Raw genomic sequence first — 17,888 nt, 5'->3', positions numbered from 1 at the left:
GCACACAAAAGGAACTGAGCACAGGGGCACAGGGACAGAAATCAGTGAGTGTTTATAAGGAGAGCTCTCCCTAATGGGACTATAGGCTTGAGCTTATGTGGGCTTCCTTGTAAGGCCGCCTATGTCTCCCCGTGTTGGGGAACTGTGGGACTGGAGAAAACAGGTGGAAATTAATATTGAACTGCAAGCAAATAGTTAAATACATTTAATTTTAAAAATGTTACAGAAGGAAGCAATGTAATCCAAGATTTAATTACTTCAGAAGAAAATCTTAAATAATTACAGGGTGCCATTGGTTGTACTTTTGGAGGTGGATTAATGATGGCATGCACAAAGCTGTAGTCAGTTAGCTAACCTGTTTCCTGGTTTGATGTAGCAAAGAGGTTAAAAGACATGTAAAATACAGTGTTTTAAACTGTTATTGCAGCATTCAGGGATTCGGTATCTCATGGAGAAAACACACTTTGGAATATTTCATCACCATCCAACTTGACTTCTAACATCAGCATATTCAACAGAATCCTTAGTTTTGAGAAGGTAAGTCTGTATGTGTATAATAGCTGTATTTGAGCATTTATGTATAGTTATATGTAAAGAATTAAAAGCTCTATGTACCACACATGGCCTTTATTTCTTTAAGATCTCCCTTATTATATGAATTTGCTTTATTTTGGGAAGAGGAAGACAGTTATTGTGGATGCACTTTTAAATTCTATGGTAAATTTATTATTCTCTAAGCAGAAACCAGATAAACCATATACCTTGGGGCATAATACTTTGAATGACCAAACACTGGCAAGCAGTAACCCTGAGGCATTTTCTACAAAACATGTGTGAGTTAAGGTGGTCTTTCATGTGAAATTAAAGTTGGCTTTGCCACTGACTTCTGTATTTGCTCACAGTACTGAAGCAGTGGTGTCATGTACTGTATGTTTATTATGTAGGTAATTGAATCAATATCAGAATAAATCCTTTGTAATTGAAGCTTGGTGGCATATAAGGGACACCAGTATGCTAGGGACATTTTCTGCTATTAATGATTGATTGACAAATGTTTAGAATATGCTTATTTATTCTATTAAGTTCTATAAACACATGCATACCTGTTTATCTGCATGAGGACTTTCAGGGGTTTCAGTAATGCTGTTCACCTGCTAAAATTCAGTATTTGTGTAAGTACTTGTACTGACAGTACTTTTCACATGTCACTGCTACCTAATTAGAAAAAAAGCCTCAGCGCTGTTTAAAACCATCACAAATAGAGTATTTCTTTAACCTCAAACATTACACCCTCTAGAGCGAGACGCAATATTCAGTGGGAGCAAATCTCAAAGTCATTCTGTGTGAGATCTTGTCACGATACGTACCAGCTCCTGGTCTCACCGAAGAGAAGATGGCAGCCAACATCTACAGGACATTCTGCTTTACTGACTCATCTCTTTTAGAGTCCTTTACCCAAGAGTTCAGAAATCAGTTGTCTCAGGTGAGTGCCTGGGATTTTTTCCTAACGTCTCTTAGTAGCTGTGTTAGTTCATGCACTTCAGCACGGTCTTTTGGAGGTAAAGCATGTCCCCACCTGGCTTAGAATGGCTCATCTCTGTGCTGAAGTACATATAGCACAAGTTTTTGTGAACTGGAGTAATGCAAACCCACACATCTCTGGAAAAGGCAAGGAGAGCCTGCTACCAAATAGTGGCCATGAAGAGTTCCTCACCGTGCCGTGAGGTTTTGTTTCTTGCCTTTATTTGCTTCCTACAGTGGCAAGTAGATAGAGCAATGTGAGTATGCGGCATAAATAGGAATATTTAAAGCTAAGGGAGGCTGTAAATTTCATTCTGTATTACATCAGCTGTATAACTTCATCCAGTAACTCCTGCATTTGATCCAACAACTCATGACTGAAGCAGCACTTGTCTTTGGGGAAGCTATATAATTAAAGCAAATGGATCCTTTAAAGGTAGTGCCTTCTTTGTTGCCAGTGTGAGGATTGATATTCAGTTTTCTTGTATTCCTAGTCTTTGGACTGTTCGGGACATTCTGAATTTTAAGGCTTGTCTAAACAGAGAATTTATTGAGCAATCTGAGGTGTGAAGGTAAAGCACAGTCACTCTCTCAGTTACTGCCTGTCACTAGAGTCCTTTGAATGCATTGTTTGTAGAGTTGTGTAAAAGTGCTGTGCAGACTGAAACATAAAAAGACCCACTAGCAACAAGGGTTTTTCTGCTTAAATAATTTCTTGCATTGTTATTTTTTAAGGTGCAACACAACCCACAATACCAAGCAGCATTTGTTAACGAAATGGTGTCATTTCTAACGCTCGTCTCCCAAGTGCAGAATGACACCTCTCTGTGGCATCTCTTTTTGCTGGCTCCAGATGTGTTTCAGGGCAACACACAACTCCAAGATATATTTGGTTTTCTTCAGAATGCTAGCAGGTAAAAATAAAATACCAGGAGGGGCACTGAATGGTGATGGGCTTGTGCTGAACGCTGCGGACGCATCATTTTCACCTTGAAGGGCATTAACTTAAAAGCAAAATTGATTTGGGCAATGCCATGGCACCATTAACGCAGCTAGCAGTGTTTTGATTTTCCATGACTCTTGTTCAACTTCTTAATTGGGAGCTTGATATGATCTATTAATTGTCTTCCATCCTACTTAGAGGCACTTCTATATGCATATAGAAAGAGTGGTGAGCAATATCCTCTGTCTTTCATTGAAGGAAAGCCCTCTTTGCTGGGTAGTTGTTCTGCCAAAATGGCAGCTAGCCACTTCCTTCCCAGAAACAACAGAGCCAAATTCAAGTGGCTCTAAACACCTCAAGTATTTGTAGGGAAGCCAGAAATTCACTTTAAAGAAAGCAGTTACCAGTTACTGCTGTTTTATTCTTCAAAAATGAATCCCAAGAAAGCAGAGGAGAGAGGGAGCCTGGTTCTTCTCATACAGGGCTTTGAATTCATTTGACTTTAAGAAAGTACCAGTTATGTTCTTGCTCAATGATTTTATGAGAAAACAGAGCAGGCTTAACTGCATTAATTAACTGTGCTGAAATATTCAGCGTTGTCTGTAGGTAGCGCATTAAAAACTCTTCTGAAATGGGCTTAGCCTCAGAATGCCTTTCCTGGTCTTCAGCTAGGCTGAACTCTCACTTTCCTCTAATGGACTTGAGTCACCTGTGAGACTGGGGAATCTATACCAAGTCCTCTATCTATCTACTGACTGTCTGACTGCATTTGCTAGAAATTATTCTGAAGTTTCCTTTTGTTACAGCATGTGGAGGAAAGCAAGCAACAGAAGGTCTTCAGACATTTTTGTTTTTCTTATACATATGAGCAGTTGGGCAAAGATGCCAAAAGAGGTTATAGAAACTTTGCCATTCTGATTACACTCAGGCTTAGTGGACCTCACTTTTCATTACTGGCATGTTGCCAAGGCATTTAAAAGCCTGTATATCTAGTATCAAGGAGGGAAGATTTAGGTTGGATGTCAGGGGGAAGTTCTTTACTATGACAGTGGTGAGGTGCTGGAACAGGCTGCCCAGAGAGGCTGTGGATGCCCTGTCCCTGGAGGTGCTCAAGGCCAGGTTGGATGGGGCTGTGGGCAGCCTGGGCTGGTATTAAATGTGGAGGTTGGTGGCCCTGCATGCAGCGGGAGGTTGGAGATTCATGGCACTTGGGGTCCCTTCCAACCTGGGCCATTCTGTGATTCTGTTCAGGTAATTTGCCTTACTGCATCATGAGAACTATTTGTAAGCTATAATGACCTTGTCCTTAAAGGAGTCCGTTGCAGTCTGGTGAGATTTTAATGTTATTCACTGATGTTTTGTCTGTGCTGCTTTGACTGAAAAGTCACAGAATTATTCCATTTGTTCACACTTACTGGCTTGAAGTACCAAGCTTGAGAACTAGCACCATTTGAGTGCCCAGGAGGAATTAATATTTACGATGCTGCTCTGCTTTGCTTCATGACTGCAGAGTTGAGCAAAGTTTTCAGAGGCACAACAAAGAGGAGCAAAGAATTTCACCACCAGGACTGCAGTGCTTTTATGCCTAGCATGGGGCAGTGTAAATGCATGCGTAAAGAGTTACTGCAAATGGATTGCACAAGTAGTATTTTTAATGAGGCTTACAAAAGAACATCTTAGCTAGCCTGGCCATGTCTTTTACTCAGGCAGTTCTGACCTCCTGAAGAAATGCTGTGAAGGGAATTTCTTGTAGTAAAAAAAAAATAAAAATGAAGATGTGGAAGACAAGAAATTGTGCTCAACTAAATATGTGCTCAACTAAATATATCATTTATAAAAGCAGCTTCTTCCTCCTCTCAGACAGGTGCTAACAAGCACCTCTGCAAAATGGAAACCATGAGCACAAAGTTCACAAAACCTTCATGGAGACATCATGTTAAAAGAGAAGAAAAGAGATCCCTGGTGCTCTGTTCTCGCTAGCAGTCTGTTCCCACAAATCACTATGTATACATTCATGCCACTAGAATCAGCTCAGCCAAGTGTTGTGTGCATCACCAGTAGAACTATGGGCAGGCAAGAGATTATGTATTCCACGGTGACCTTACCTAGAGTGAAGAGCTGCTCTTTATACAGGAGAAGGAAAAGGGACTAATAATCACCCTGAAGTTTTCAGTAACCTGCACACAGTGAACAGGCAATCTTTTAAATAGCTTCATCTGTGATACAATATGACTGATTGTCAGCTTGTTCTTTCCAGAGACTGAAATATATATATATATATATATATTCCTTGCTTCCCTGAAAGCCTGGTTATTACAATGAAAAAGAGGAAAGAAGGAAAATTGGAAGTGGTAGAAGTTATGTATTGGTGATTGCCTCTTCCATCTGCAAATACCATCTCCAAGGAGCCTTGTTTGCTCTGCCTCTTGCTTTCTCTTAGGAGGAGATTCACCCACAGCAGTGAATCATAAGGGCGGTGTATCACCTGAGTGTTTTCTAAGCCCTATTATGAGGATTTAAGTGGTCTATAGATTTTGTATAACCCTTTGAATGAATGCTTCCAATGAATGGAATATGCACATTACTGCTAATACACCACTAAGGATTTCCCTTTGAAGCCCCCCCCCCCCTTTTTTTTTTTGTCTTGTGCATGAACAAACAAATACTTAAAAGTAGGAGCACTGTCTTTTCTATCAGACGTTTTAAGAATCATAGGCTGTACTCCAGCTGTTTCCTATTTGAACACTTGCTTTATTTCTTCTCATAAACCTGCAACCACTATTTATTTTCCTTGTGCTTTTTTTCCCCTTTAGTGTTGTGCTGGCAGCTCAGAATGTCTCTGCATCACTTGTTACTGATGATAGATTCAAAACTGTTCAAAACGGGGTTACAGATCCCCCATATTCCTTGAATTGCTTGGAGCAAGGTAAGACTCCTCCACATAGTCATATCTCTACTGAAAACCTGTGGTGCCCAGGATAAGCAAACTGCAGGCTAATAAGTAACCATACCAACTGCATACTGTTCAAGGCTCAGCATAATGAATTCTCCTTTCAACTTATTACAAACGTGAATAAAGTACCTCATTTTGACTGGAAAAGTAAAAAAGCTTGGTTTTGTCAGGAGATGATGAATTAACATGAGTTGCAGTCTCAGTGGAAATGGGGAGCAGTAATTTTTACCTTAAGTTTTTTTGTCAATACCTGCCTGTAGCTGTGAGCTCTGTCAAACTCTTGTGGCTATACCAAGATAGGGATTGAGACTGGACTTGTACGTGTCAAGAGTAGCCATTCTTCTACTCCATTCCCTTTCAGTTTACAGTAGAGGCAGAGACATCCACCTCTTAACTGAGGTAATATGAGCGGGCAAGAGAAAGGTACAGCATGTGATTGCTGCCAGGAACAGATTGTAAATGCCATCCATTCTCTACTCGTTGGTTGGTGGAGATGGTGGAAATTGGGGTGAATAAGAAAGCAGATTAATTAAGTGTAAATAGGGAAAGACATGTAGATGTAGAGGGTGGAGAGGCCTGGGCCACATAGGGATATTGAGATGAGTCTAACTCTGGCAGAGATTATGCGGTCAAAGCTCAGGTGCAGGTAGTAAAAAGTCTTCCTATATGAAGGGAGAGAAATCCAATAATAATATTAGGCCAATTTGTGCTGTGTTACTGGTAGAAAAGGGTTCCTAAATCAGAAGGAGAGCTCTGTTTGCACTCAGACCATAAAGCCATCGAACTGTTCCTGGGATAGAAAATCATTTCTGCAATGGCAGGTAGGATCCTGACTTTCCACGCTGAAGGGGCAGCTCTATCTAGGATCTTGTGTCATGTCATAGGAGCCTAACAGCATACATGCATATTTTATGTGACAGATTTGCCAAACAGCTTCTCTTAGTTTCCTAGACTAATATGAATATCACCTTTATCTGTTTGTTGTAGATAAAGAAAAAAGTTTGGTCATCAGATATATTTGTAATCACTTTAACTGGAAAGATAAGTGGACTTTAGTGTCAGAGTTGGAAGAAGTTCTGAGGTAAGACATTGACTAAAGGGGTATTACTAACAGTATAACTGAAATCTATGATCTTTGCTCTAAATCACTTCACATTTCCACTTGCATTGATTTCATATTCACTAAAATGCTCTTTTTTTCCCCTCCAGAAAAATAAAGTTACCAGAGATTGGTGGAAAAGTCTCCAAGAGGTCCATTAATTCAGATGATTTAGAAGCCATACAAAAGTCTCTACATCGTTTAAAAGGCTTTGAGAAAAAAATGAATAGAAGTGAATTAAAAAGCTTAAATCTATTCAGAAATTTGAAGAATGAAACATTACAGATATTGTACGCAATTCTTGAACTGGGATTGAATCCACATCATGATTATAAATTAAAGGAAGAATATAATAAGGAAGTAATTAATGAAATCTATAACTTCACATCAAAGCAATTACAGAGCGACTTTAACGGGACTTCCATTTTCAATATAACAACCCAGTGGAAAGAAATTCAGAGTGCTTTAAAATTAGCTACAATGATTTGGAACCAAGTTTTGGTAAATAATTCTAATTTGAGTACAGCACAAACTGAGAATGCTCTCAAAATTTTACTCACTACTAGCATGCCATCATTTCTGGGAGACTTAAGAGATCGTTTCGATGGAATGGAAGAAATACCGTCTTTGATTTCCGATTATCTTCTTAAACCTGTGTCATACAGAAGCTTTCCAGACCAACTCCTAGCTCTCCAAAAGATATTTTTTATATTGACACATGAAAACATAGGTTATGAGTACCTACTGTCGCCTGTGTTTGAGCTGATGCGGAAAGTAGAAAGCTCCATGGGTGAATCATGGTGGCATGAATTGAATGGCTATTGGCGCCTTGCTGAAAAGCTGAGATCAATGAAATGGAATAATACAGGCATTGTAGCCTATGGGCAGTTTTTAGAGGTATTAAACAGCCATTTTGAAAAGCTGATTAATAATTCAAATAGTCTTTTCAGTGAACAGTTTGCTCGACTGTCTGAATTTATAACAGCTGTATTTAAAGAGTTTGATGGGGAGAACTCTGAAGTAGCCAATATCTCACTAGTTAGTCAAGCCATACAAAAGACCTTGTATGTATTAAAAGACTTACAACTCAACTATAATGTAAGTAAATTAAAATATATAGATCTGTTCTTTAATTTTGACAATAAAACCTTTGAGAGATTTTCAGAGCTTCTGTGGACAGGAATGAAAATACTCCACTATAGAAATGCCAGTGAAGCTTCCACTGAAGAAATGATTAATGCTGTCTATAACTTAACACATCTTTTACTGAAGGAGTTCAGTGAGTCTTCCGTACAGCACAGTGCTTCACTGAAGGCAAAAATCTGGGAGTTTTTGCATGTAACCCTGAGCCCTTTCCTTGAGAATGGAGACAGCAGTGTCAGAACAACCCAGAATTGCTCCGCTCAGGATGTGCTCCACGTAACACTTCAGATGCTTTTTGAGAATGCCACTCTAAGTGAGTCGTTAGCCACAAGCCCCTGCAAACACCTCTTTGCCTCCATGGATGTTGAGAGTGGAACTGTGCGCAATGAAACCTTCACCAGAATGTTCCAGCTTGCCATCAGGAACCTGAAGCTGTCTCCAGAGTTTGCTGCTGTCTACAGGAACAGCAGTGAACGCTTTTCCAAGGAGCTGTTGTGCACCATCCAGTCTCTGCAGTTTTCCCTGCGTTTCCTTTCCAAATTAAGGCTCGTTTCTGAGGTGGAAAACTCTTGGGTAGAGGAGAAGATGAGAGCTCTGGCTACTGTCCTGGAGACAGTGCTGCAGAGCAATGCCTCCTGCCCCATCCCAGCCCAGGATGTGGGTGGTGTGCTCCCATCTCAGCTTCTGAACATGCTCCTTCCTTTTGTGCTGAACGAGACAGAACTCAATTCTCTGAATTTCTCTGTCAGCTCTGCAGGCTGGCATAAGGTGCCTGTGTTTTCTCATCTGTTACCAACTATTTTCACTTGGAACAGCAGTATAGATGAACTAAAAGTTGGTGGAAATGCTTCCCACAGGTCTGAATGGGGACACTTTTTGCGTCTGTGGCAGGCCACTGGCAAGGTGCTGACCACCAAATGGAACCTAACAGAAGTGGATGAATATGTTAAACTACTGGAAATTGTGAAAAAAGCCTTAATTCTTGTGGACTTTGGGCTAGCTCCTGGAAAAACATTAGTATATAATATTTTTGGTAATTCTTCTGAAGGAATGAAATCCTCAGATCTGAATGATTATTATGATTTATTGAAACACTTCTTTAGTTCAACTTCTGCCACAAACAGCACACTGGAATTGGAAAGAGTACTTCAGGAAATGATCCCAGTTTATGAGACAGGTGGTGAAGGATTGTTCTACAGTAATCCCCAAGGGAAGGAAAATCAAGATATTCTATCCACAGCTGCAGTGATTTGGAATCAGATTTTCTTAAACAAGACTCATTTTAATACAGAGAAGACATGGGAGGTTATCAAAATGATTGCACTTCATGCATTTTTGCTTGAAGACATAGAAAATCATCCCAGTACAAGTGAAGAAGTGCCATCATTATTTTCTGACTTCTTGTTGACCCCTATAACTTCAGAAAATTTTGCAGAACAGCTCTTGGCCCTTGAGAAGCTTCTTGCTGCTGTGGCAAGGGTGAATACTAGTGATCATTATCTGCTGATCTCTTCTTTGTCTAAGCTAATGCAGAAGCTCCAGAGTTCCCCTCATCGAAGGCAGGGAAATGAACTTCATGCTTTCTCCCAGATTGCTGAGGCTGTTTTGTCCATGAACTGGGACAGCACAGGCAGTCTTATTTTCCAGTCACTTCTAGACATACTGCAAAATCAGTTTGGTACGATGCAAAATGACTCCAGTCTTCCTTTCAGTAAGGAGCTGAGGAAGATAATGACCTTTATTTCCTCCATATTTGAGCTGTATGATGAAGATGACTCCAGGGGAACCATGTACTCACAAGCCATACAAAGGAGTATCTTTATTTTAAAAGATTTGGAGAAAAGTTACAATATCAGTGACCTTGAAACTATTAACCTATTATTTGATTCTTACAACTATACCCAAAGACTGTTTGAAATATGGAGAGCAGGAATGAAAGTCCTTCATGACACAAACTTAAACAAAACATCTGAAGAAAAAACAGACATTGTCTATCATTTCTTCCATATGTTGCTGCCAAAGGGGTTCAGCGAGTCTTCCTTACCACACAATGCTTCACTAGAGGCTAGAGCAGTGGATCTCATGTTCCTAGCCCTGAGCCCTTTCCTTGAGAATGGAGACAGCAGTGTCAGAATGACCCAGAATTGCTCTGCTCAGGATGTGCTCCACGTAACACTTCAGATGCTTTTTGAGAATGCCACTCTAAGTGAGTCGTTAGCCACAAGCCCCTGCAAACACCTCTTTGCCTCCATGGATGTTGAGAGTGGAACTGTGCGCAATGAAACCTTCACCAGAATGTTCCAGCTTGCCATCAGGAACCTGAAGCTGTCTCCAGAGTTTGCTGCTGTCTACAAGAACAGCAGTGAACGCTTTTCCAAGGAGCTGTTGTGCACCATCCAGTCTCTGCAGTTTTCCCTGCATTTCCTTTCCAAATTAAGGCTCGTTTCTGAGGTGGAAAACTCTTGGGTAGAGGAGAAGATGAGAGCTCTGGCTACAGTCCTGGAGACAGTGCTGCAGAGCAATGCCTCCTGCCCCATCCCAGCCCAGGATGTGGGTGGTGTGCTCCCATCTCAGCTTCTGAACATGCTCCTTCCTTTTGTGCTGAACGAGACAGAACTCAATTCTCTGAATTTCTCTGGCAGCTCTGCAGGCTGGAATAACCTGTCCACGCTCTTCCGAATGCCACAGAGTGAGCTTCTCATGAACAACATGCTGCAGAGATTCCTAGATTCTTACAACCTCACCAAACTGAGCTATTTCTCGAGCATCCGGGATGTGATTGACAGGTCACTGAACAGTGAAAGGAATCTAACTGAAGTGGCTGCCTTTGCAAAGTTACTGGAAGCAGTGGCAAACAACCTTGCCAACAACGTATCAGCTCTAGCCATCTCAGAAGCTGGTCATTATGTTCTTAAGCTGCTGAACATCTCTGATCTGCTGAATGAACTCAGTACAAGTTCCAGCTCAGCTTCTCTCTCCAATAAAACTATTTTAGATGCTGTGTTTGACATAGTTGCTCATCACTTCATTGACATGGCAGAAACCCTGTACAGCAAGACCCTGCCTTGGACTCAGAGTGACCAAACCCTGTCACCCACCAGTCTGATCACACGGTGAGTCTGGGTTTTGGATACTGTAGTTTCTTCTTTGTGAGTCACAACTATCATTTACTTCCAGCATTACAAGAAGTTTACTTTCTTCCAGTGGAGCAATTTTGTTCTGGAATCACCTTAATTCAAGACACCAGATGTAGCGTAGGTTACATCAAAGGACAGCAAATTTCTGTCTGAGATGCACATATAGTTGCAAGTAGCCTTTCAAAAAACATCTGTGTTGATATGTCTCAATTCACAGTGGAAATAGAATCCTGTAGGAGGCTTCCCACCAGTAGTAAACTCTTTGGAATCCCTTCTTTTGTAGTATGACTTCAATTTTTGTTTCTCAGCCTCCTGTAAGCATGCCTTTGCTAAGTATTGCATCCTCAGTGAACCTTTCAAACATGTTTTCTTCTACTTATTGTTTGAGTGTGAATGACAGCTTTGGGAGATAATGGCAAAAATAATGGATGAAATAAAACAGGGTGGGTACCCACTTAGGAAATGTCGTGAGAGATGTGTGGCTTCATCTGGGATTCTTATTTACAGCTGCCAAGGAGCAGTGTCTGTGCAGCTGACGGGTCGCTCGCTAACATCCCTTGATTCTGAAGGAGAAGCTGATTTAAATTCCTACCTTATTTTTTCAGGTTTCTGTTTTTAGAATTTGAAAGCACCGTCTTGCAAGTGACAGCAAATAACAGCTATAACCCTTACCTGATGTGTTTAATAAATGCCACTGAAGTTGAAGACAGCGAATTGACAGGTAATCATGATTCCATTAATGTTGTGGGACCTCAGCTGCAATATGTTTGTGTCTGGCTTTTCAAAGGGTTCTGTGTAATGGTGGGAAGGAATAGTGCTACATGTTTTCATCTGCTGGCAATTAACTGCAGCTGTGAGGCTTTGGGAAGCCAGACTCCTCTTTGTTTGAGTTATGTCACGTTGTGGATATGTTTTCCATCCAGCTATATACAAAAGGCACGTGTGCTGTTCTCTGTGATGACAGGTTGCTGACACTCGGATAACGAATCCTTATGAATAGAAACCTATTTTCCCTTCCAAGCTTTATGTACCCTTAAGATGACAGCAGTTATTTTGAGAGCTAGCATGATACTTCAAGTAGATATTCATGATATATGCTTATTGTAAAACCTCAGAAGTTTATCTGCTGACAGAATAGAGATACCAAGCATGCTCTGAAACTCACTGTTGGAAGTCTTGTTTATAGTGTGGGGTGTGTTTCCTTAGGAGCTGAGCACCTACTCAAACTGGATCAGCAGGTTGCAATCCAGATCTTGGACAGTGATTTCAGAGGTCCTGAGCCAACTGAATGTTGTGGAAGTTAACAGTGCTCAGTAGGCATTGGCATGAAAGTACCAATATCCCCATCTATGAAGTTTCTGCAAGTCTGGTGTTTTTGTTTTAAGTAACTTTTGTTTTCATCCTCCCACAGAAAACATCATGCTGCTCTTGAAGCAAACTCATCTGAAAAGGAACTATTTTATGCAAAATAATACCTCTGAGAAACATTCATCCATACCAGAGCTCCTGAAGCTAAAAGTGAGTCTGCTTAAAATGCTGACTTGAAGGACATCCTGCAGTGATACATGATTGTGCAATGGAAATTTTGGAAAACAGCATATGAAAATAAAAAAAAAAAAGAAGTCTTCACAGAACAGCTGATAAAAGCTAGCAAGGAAACTGTCTTCTGCCTGTATTTACAGGTCATTACTTTCCTGGACTGACGAACTTGTTCCTATACCAGTCCTATGCACAGTGTATACCCAGTTTTCTGAGAGGGTAGATGCTTTACAACACTGCAGTAGTTTCTGAGATCAAGCACCTAAGCAGTATTTATTTATGGATTTCCCTAGCCAGCTTTGGATTTAGCAATGCCTCACTTGAATAAAATACTTCTCACATCACATATATGTGTTTGAACTATGGCATGTATGCACTTTATTCTGTCCCTCTCGAGAAATAGAAAAAATAAAAAGAAGCATATTTTTTAAAAAGATAAGTTTCCATGTTGTTACTGCTCATTATATCTATTAAAATAATATGATGAGCTTCTCTGTAACATGTACTCAGGCATACAACAGATGGCAGTTCTTGCTACGACTGATAATGTAAAGAGAGATGTCAGAAAAGAGGAAAACCCATGGTAGAAGACTAGACAAAGGATTGCAATTTGCACATCAAGCTGGCAGACGCAGAAGCCCTGACTTTTAGCCGGCTCCTGTTCATATGCTGTTTTCATGTGCTATTGTAGGGATGACCAATTGGTATCCAAATAGCTAAACCTATCACAGAGGAAATAATTGTTGTGAGTTGTTCTATTTGAGACCTTTTGGATGAACTAAAAATATAATTAAAAAATACTATTAGCCCTAAAGAAAAATGCAGAGGAACAGCTAAACTCTTTAAAACTTACCTTTTTTAAGTTCTGTCTTCTAACTTGTGCCTTTGTCTTCCTTTTCAAAACATTCTTTGAAGATATCTCTCCTCCAGAATCTGACAACACTTCTTTGTGACTACGAGAGCTTTAAGTCAATACAGCATATTTGCCATCTCCCTAATGTTAGCTTTGGAGAGCTATGTGAACAGAGTCAATCTCATGAACAGCTTCTCCATGCTATTGAGCTGAGCAGTGAAGTTGTGACCAATGTACTGAACGGCAGAAGGGTCTCCAAGGAGCTCTGGAATGTACTGATTGGAGATGCCACAGATATCCAGGCACAAATGAAGTGGTAAGGCTCTTCCTCCAAGTTCGGCTGCCATAGTATTCTATTCATGAAACTATACAATGGCTTCTTATCTTCTTTGCATATTCCCAAATTTGTGGTTATTTATTTATTTTTTCTTCAATTTAGGTTTCAAGAAAACGTACCAGAAATTGCTTTCTTTCAAGAGATTCCTCAGTATATGACAGCTTTGAATTCTATGTTGAACATCACGGAGAATTTAACAGACTCCAGCATTCCAGGTAGTCTTCTGTATTTTTTTGCAGTGTTCATTTGTGAACATCATCATTGGCATCATAACTTCTACTGGAAATCTCAAGACTTGTTTAGCTGCTACTAAGAAGTGATATTAATGAAGTAACCAAACACCATGTCCCATGTCCTTGGGTTCCTTTGTCTAGGATAATTCTCGAGACAGTGCTAGGACCAGCCTTGTTTTTTCTGTACTGCCCCAAAACCCTGAGCACTGAAAGTCCCAAATCTTTGTATTTGGGCAAACTTTGCTTTCACTAAACCTGTCATCTTTGGTTCATAGTAGGCAATCAGGCTGTAAAACTAAGGAAATACGATTCTTTTACAAGTTTGTTTTGTGTTTGTTTTAATCAGCAATGATATGCAGCACTTTCACCTTTTACCAAAAGTAAGGTCCTCTCTGTGCTCTTGATGTTGATGTTCATCTGTAGAGAGCTGTTGTATCAATTTCTGTTTGACTTCATTCACAGAAAAGTTAAGAGATGTGTTTAAAAATGTGGACCAGCTCAAAGAGGATCTCAAAAACACAACAAGAATGTCCACAGCCAGTATTGATGCTCTTCTGGAAGCATCTCTCCCAGAAAACAGCAGTCACGTAAGTTTGTTGTTATTGTACTGAGAGATCCTGTTGACAGCACAGGGAAAAGTCAATGGTCCCACAGGGACAGACAGGCATAGCACGTTATAAGTCAAAATAGCCATCAGAAATGCAGTCACTGATGCCAGTTCAGCCATTAAGAGAACAAGAGCCATACGATCTCTTTGGCTGTCACCAATAGCTGGTAAGCTGCCACTGCCATGGACTGCATGATGCATGATTGCTCCAGTCTGCAGCAAGGGCACAGGTCGCTGTAACAGGCTAATGAGGACCTAGCAGGGTTCTTGCTGCGGTTCTCAGTGCTGAAAGCTGTTGCTGTCCAGATGGAAAAGCACAGTTCTAACCAGGATTCATAAACGTAGTCAGGGATCCAAAATAGCTTCTTGTAATGAGAGATGAGCTTGCCTTCCTCAGCTTCATGTGCAAACAGAGCTCCAGATGCTTTTCCTCTTCCCAGCCGTCTTGTCTGGACTGAACCCTAAAGAGTGTGCCTTTTTCCAGATTTCATATACATCAGTCAGTAGAAACCAGAAAAGCTTTTGCTACTGTGCAAGCTGAGCAGTAAAACACAATCCTTAGGATTTTTCCCTTGGAGTAGGAGTAGGCATTTTCTGCTTTTCAGGTCTGAAATATGACAATGTGGATGGAACAACAGCTAGGCAAGATACTGGAGCAAGTAGTCCAACCCTTAACAAATCTTTTCTTCCTTTGTACATACACAGTTAATTTCTCAGATCCTCCAACTGGAGTCTTGTAGCATCCGTCCTTCTGACCCACATCTGCAAACAGTAGCAGAAGAGCTCTGCAATCTCTCTCTTTCAGAGAGGACTCGTGAGATGTACATCCTTGGGGTCACCCTGTTACGACACTTAGACATTTACAATTTCTTATACAAGGTTAGTATTGGATTTGAAGAGTGCTTTCTATAGTCTTTGCTGTATGTAATGGCTGAAAGGATTGCAGTGGACAGAAGCAATGCTGATGTACACAAGCCAGAGATCAGGCTTTGCTTATGCAGTAATTTTTATTGCATATCCATGCTGTGACAGTGGTTAGAAATGAAGATCCCAGATGGTGTAAACCAGCAAACTCAATTTAAAGGCACTGGACTTACTCTAAATGCTTCCCTATCTGCTGGTATCACCTGTGTGCTGTCACAACCTATTGAACATTCCCAGCTGAGTTCAGGCTTCCCAAAATAAGGCACTGGGCTAATTATTTTTATCCTTTGAAAAGGGAAGCCTTCAAAAACGTCCCATAAAGTATACTTTCCCAATGTAGTTGTCACTGCCAAATTATTAAACGATTCAAATATCCCACACATGCAAGTACATAAACAGCAAGTAAAAATACTGTTCAGTGAGAACTGTGTATTGAATACACATTTTAAAATGCTACAGAAGTGATCCTGAGGGGAAAAAGTTACTAAGCAAGAATGCCAATCAATTTGGCTGAGGTCAAAAGTCACTTGTAGTGTTTGACATCTATGTTGTGCAGAACACTACCTCTTAGAAACTTGGATTGCATCCCAGTGAATACCCAATACACATTTCTCAACTGCAGGTGTTTGGAAACTTGTGCCATTTAGGATGTGTAATGTGTATGGGAGAGTGTTGCAAAAGCATGCAGGGATTTAGGAGTACTAATCCCATTTGTTTCCCATGGGACATCCACTCCCTAAGCCTCCTGACAGTTTTGAACATCCCACAGTTTCCATCTTGGAGTTAGCGGGAGATCATGGGCGTGTGCCTCCATGTGTACACTCATCCGTGCTAATCATAATTGATTTCCTTCCTGCCTCTTGCAGATGTTATTCCCTAAGGAAATTCAGAAACCTGTGGACAAGATATTAAACCTTCTGACAAAAATGAAATATTTCCGACACCAGGTAGAGTCTGATGTCGATCCATTGCTACAAGCCATTCATTCACTGAAAAAGCTCCGGCAGTCTAGAAGGATGCCACTGAGTAAGGTATGTGTGGTCTGCATTTGCTTTGGAGGTAAAATGCCATTGGAACAGTTTCCACTGGAATTTCTTACCTTAGAAGCTGAAGGTGCTCTAAGCCATGGATTACTGCTTTCTCTTTTAAAGCAGTAAAGTCCCATGACTAATCTCTACTAAACTCTCACGTTGCCTTAATAGGAGCGCTTAGATTTGGTGCACTGGGACAGTTATGTGTTCAGTGTGGTTGGAGGAGGGAATGCTAGGAAAAAAAATGCAAAGAATGAGCAACTGGGTGATAGAGCACTGGAACAAGCTGCCCAGAGAGGTTGTGGAGTCTCCTTTTCTGGAGATATTCAAAACCCACCTGGATTTTTTCCTGTGCAACCTACTCTAGGGAGCCTGTTTTATCACTGGGGTTTGACTAGATGATTTACAGAGGTCCCTTCCATCCCCTATGATTCTGTCATTCTGTGAACTGTCTTGAAGGACAGTAGACTTCCCCCCAAATATTCAGGTGCAATTGTGAAAACAATTGGAGAACTTCCCACTACAAACTATCCAAAAACATATAAGTCAAGAGCAAAAATTTGCTCCAGCTTTGGTGTGCATTGCACTATGTCTGCAGCCTCAAGACTGCCCAAAATATTCAGTACAAACCCTGCAGCACCAGCTGCAATAACTTCAGGTTGTACTAACACCATTGGATCCCATCCCTTTCTGATCTGCAGTCTTGTACATATGCCTCTTGATAACCTTGTTGCACATGTTATGGGCAGTCCCCACATTGACTCCCATACCTTGAAATGACTTTTTGACCTCTATAGCGGAGGTTAGCCACAAAAGCATGCTTTCCCAGGAAAGCCTCTCATTTTGTAGGAACAAACTTCTTGTAGTAAATCAGTGTAAAAGTATTTAATCCTTGCCTTCTAATTCTGTTATCTCTTTTTCCTCTTCAGAAGAGGATGCTTGTAGCATACATGATATATTTTTGTGTGCCGTTTTTTTTCCGTCTTCTGCAGGCGCTACTTAAACCAAACAACTTTAGGATAACACATGGCACGTTTAAATCCATGTCAAAAGTTCTCTGCAACCAGGAGATCACACCCCTGTTCTTTGAGTCCTTGCTTCCTGATTTTGGAGACCCTGTAAGAAATAGTTCTTCTGTGGAGGATGTCCATGTCCAGAAGATGATGAGGAAATATGGGATTCCTTATGATTCCAGTAAGTCTGGCTTTTTCATATGTCAAGTACATTTCAAAGCCAAACTCTCACATTTCCAGAGATCCATCACTGATCTTGATTTTTTTCTGGATGGCTCATGGTTTATGCTGGTTGAAGATCTGCCTCGCCCAAGTTACTGGTAGCTTATTTTTGTAAGCATTAAAAGGCAAACAGCCTGCACAGCCCAGCAGTGTTTGATACTGCAGCACTTCCCATTTGTTGATGGTACGGTTCTAGGACTTGGCAGGTTGCTGTTTTTTCTTGATACGTAGTTTTCCCGACTGTGCTGACATTATTACCTCCTCTGAGTTCACAAAACTCCATTTAACCTCCAAGCAGAGAATCCTGGCTCGAACAAAGAGACTCTTGTTGTC

General features: G+C 40.7%; 1 protein-coding gene across 3 annotated transcripts in view; it reads left to right on the top strand.

Annotated features, from left to right (window-relative positions):
* ABCA12 (ATP binding cassette subfamily A member 12) overlaps nucleotides 1-17,888 on the top strand; it is a 102,092-nt gene that overhangs the window by 42,517 nt on the left and 41,687 nt on the right. For 2 of the 3 annotated variants that reach the window (XM_025152382.3, XM_015289303.4), the window contains 14 exons: nucleotides 428-537; nucleotides 1,298-1,483; nucleotides 2,257-2,435; nucleotides 5,278-5,390; nucleotides 6,405-6,498; nucleotides 6,627-10,772; nucleotides 11,402-11,517; nucleotides 12,208-12,314; nucleotides 13,251-13,504; nucleotides 13,628-13,740; nucleotides 14,221-14,345; nucleotides 15,071-15,244; nucleotides 16,156-16,320; nucleotides 17,313-17,514. In XM_025152382.3, coding sequence (XP_025008150.2) covers nucleotides 1,394-1,483; nucleotides 2,257-2,435; nucleotides 5,278-5,390; nucleotides 6,405-6,498; nucleotides 6,627-10,772; nucleotides 11,402-11,517; nucleotides 12,208-12,314; nucleotides 13,251-13,504; nucleotides 13,628-13,740; nucleotides 14,221-14,345; nucleotides 15,071-15,244; nucleotides 16,156-16,320; nucleotides 17,313-17,514 — 5,878 coding nt within the window. In that variant the 5' untranslated portion in view covers nucleotides 428-537; nucleotides 1,298-1,393. The remainder of the gene's footprint in view (nucleotides 1-427; nucleotides 538-1,297; nucleotides 1,484-2,256; nucleotides 2,436-5,277; nucleotides 5,391-6,404; nucleotides 6,499-6,626; nucleotides 10,773-11,401; nucleotides 11,518-12,207; nucleotides 12,315-13,250; nucleotides 13,505-13,627; nucleotides 13,741-14,220; nucleotides 14,346-15,070; nucleotides 15,245-16,155; nucleotides 16,321-17,312; nucleotides 17,515-17,888) is intronic. The other variant, XM_015289304.4, reaches the window with a different exon arrangement.

Source organism: Gallus gallus, chromosome 7 (genome assembly GCF_016699485.2).
Source record: "Gallus gallus isolate bGalGal1 chromosome 7, bGalGal1.mat.broiler.GRCg7b, whole genome shotgun sequence".
Lineage (NCBI taxonomy): Eukaryota > Metazoa > Chordata > Aves > Galliformes > Phasianidae > Gallus > Gallus gallus.
Note: the sequence above shows the minus strand (reverse complement) of the source record. Positions and strands in the feature narration are given on the sequence as shown.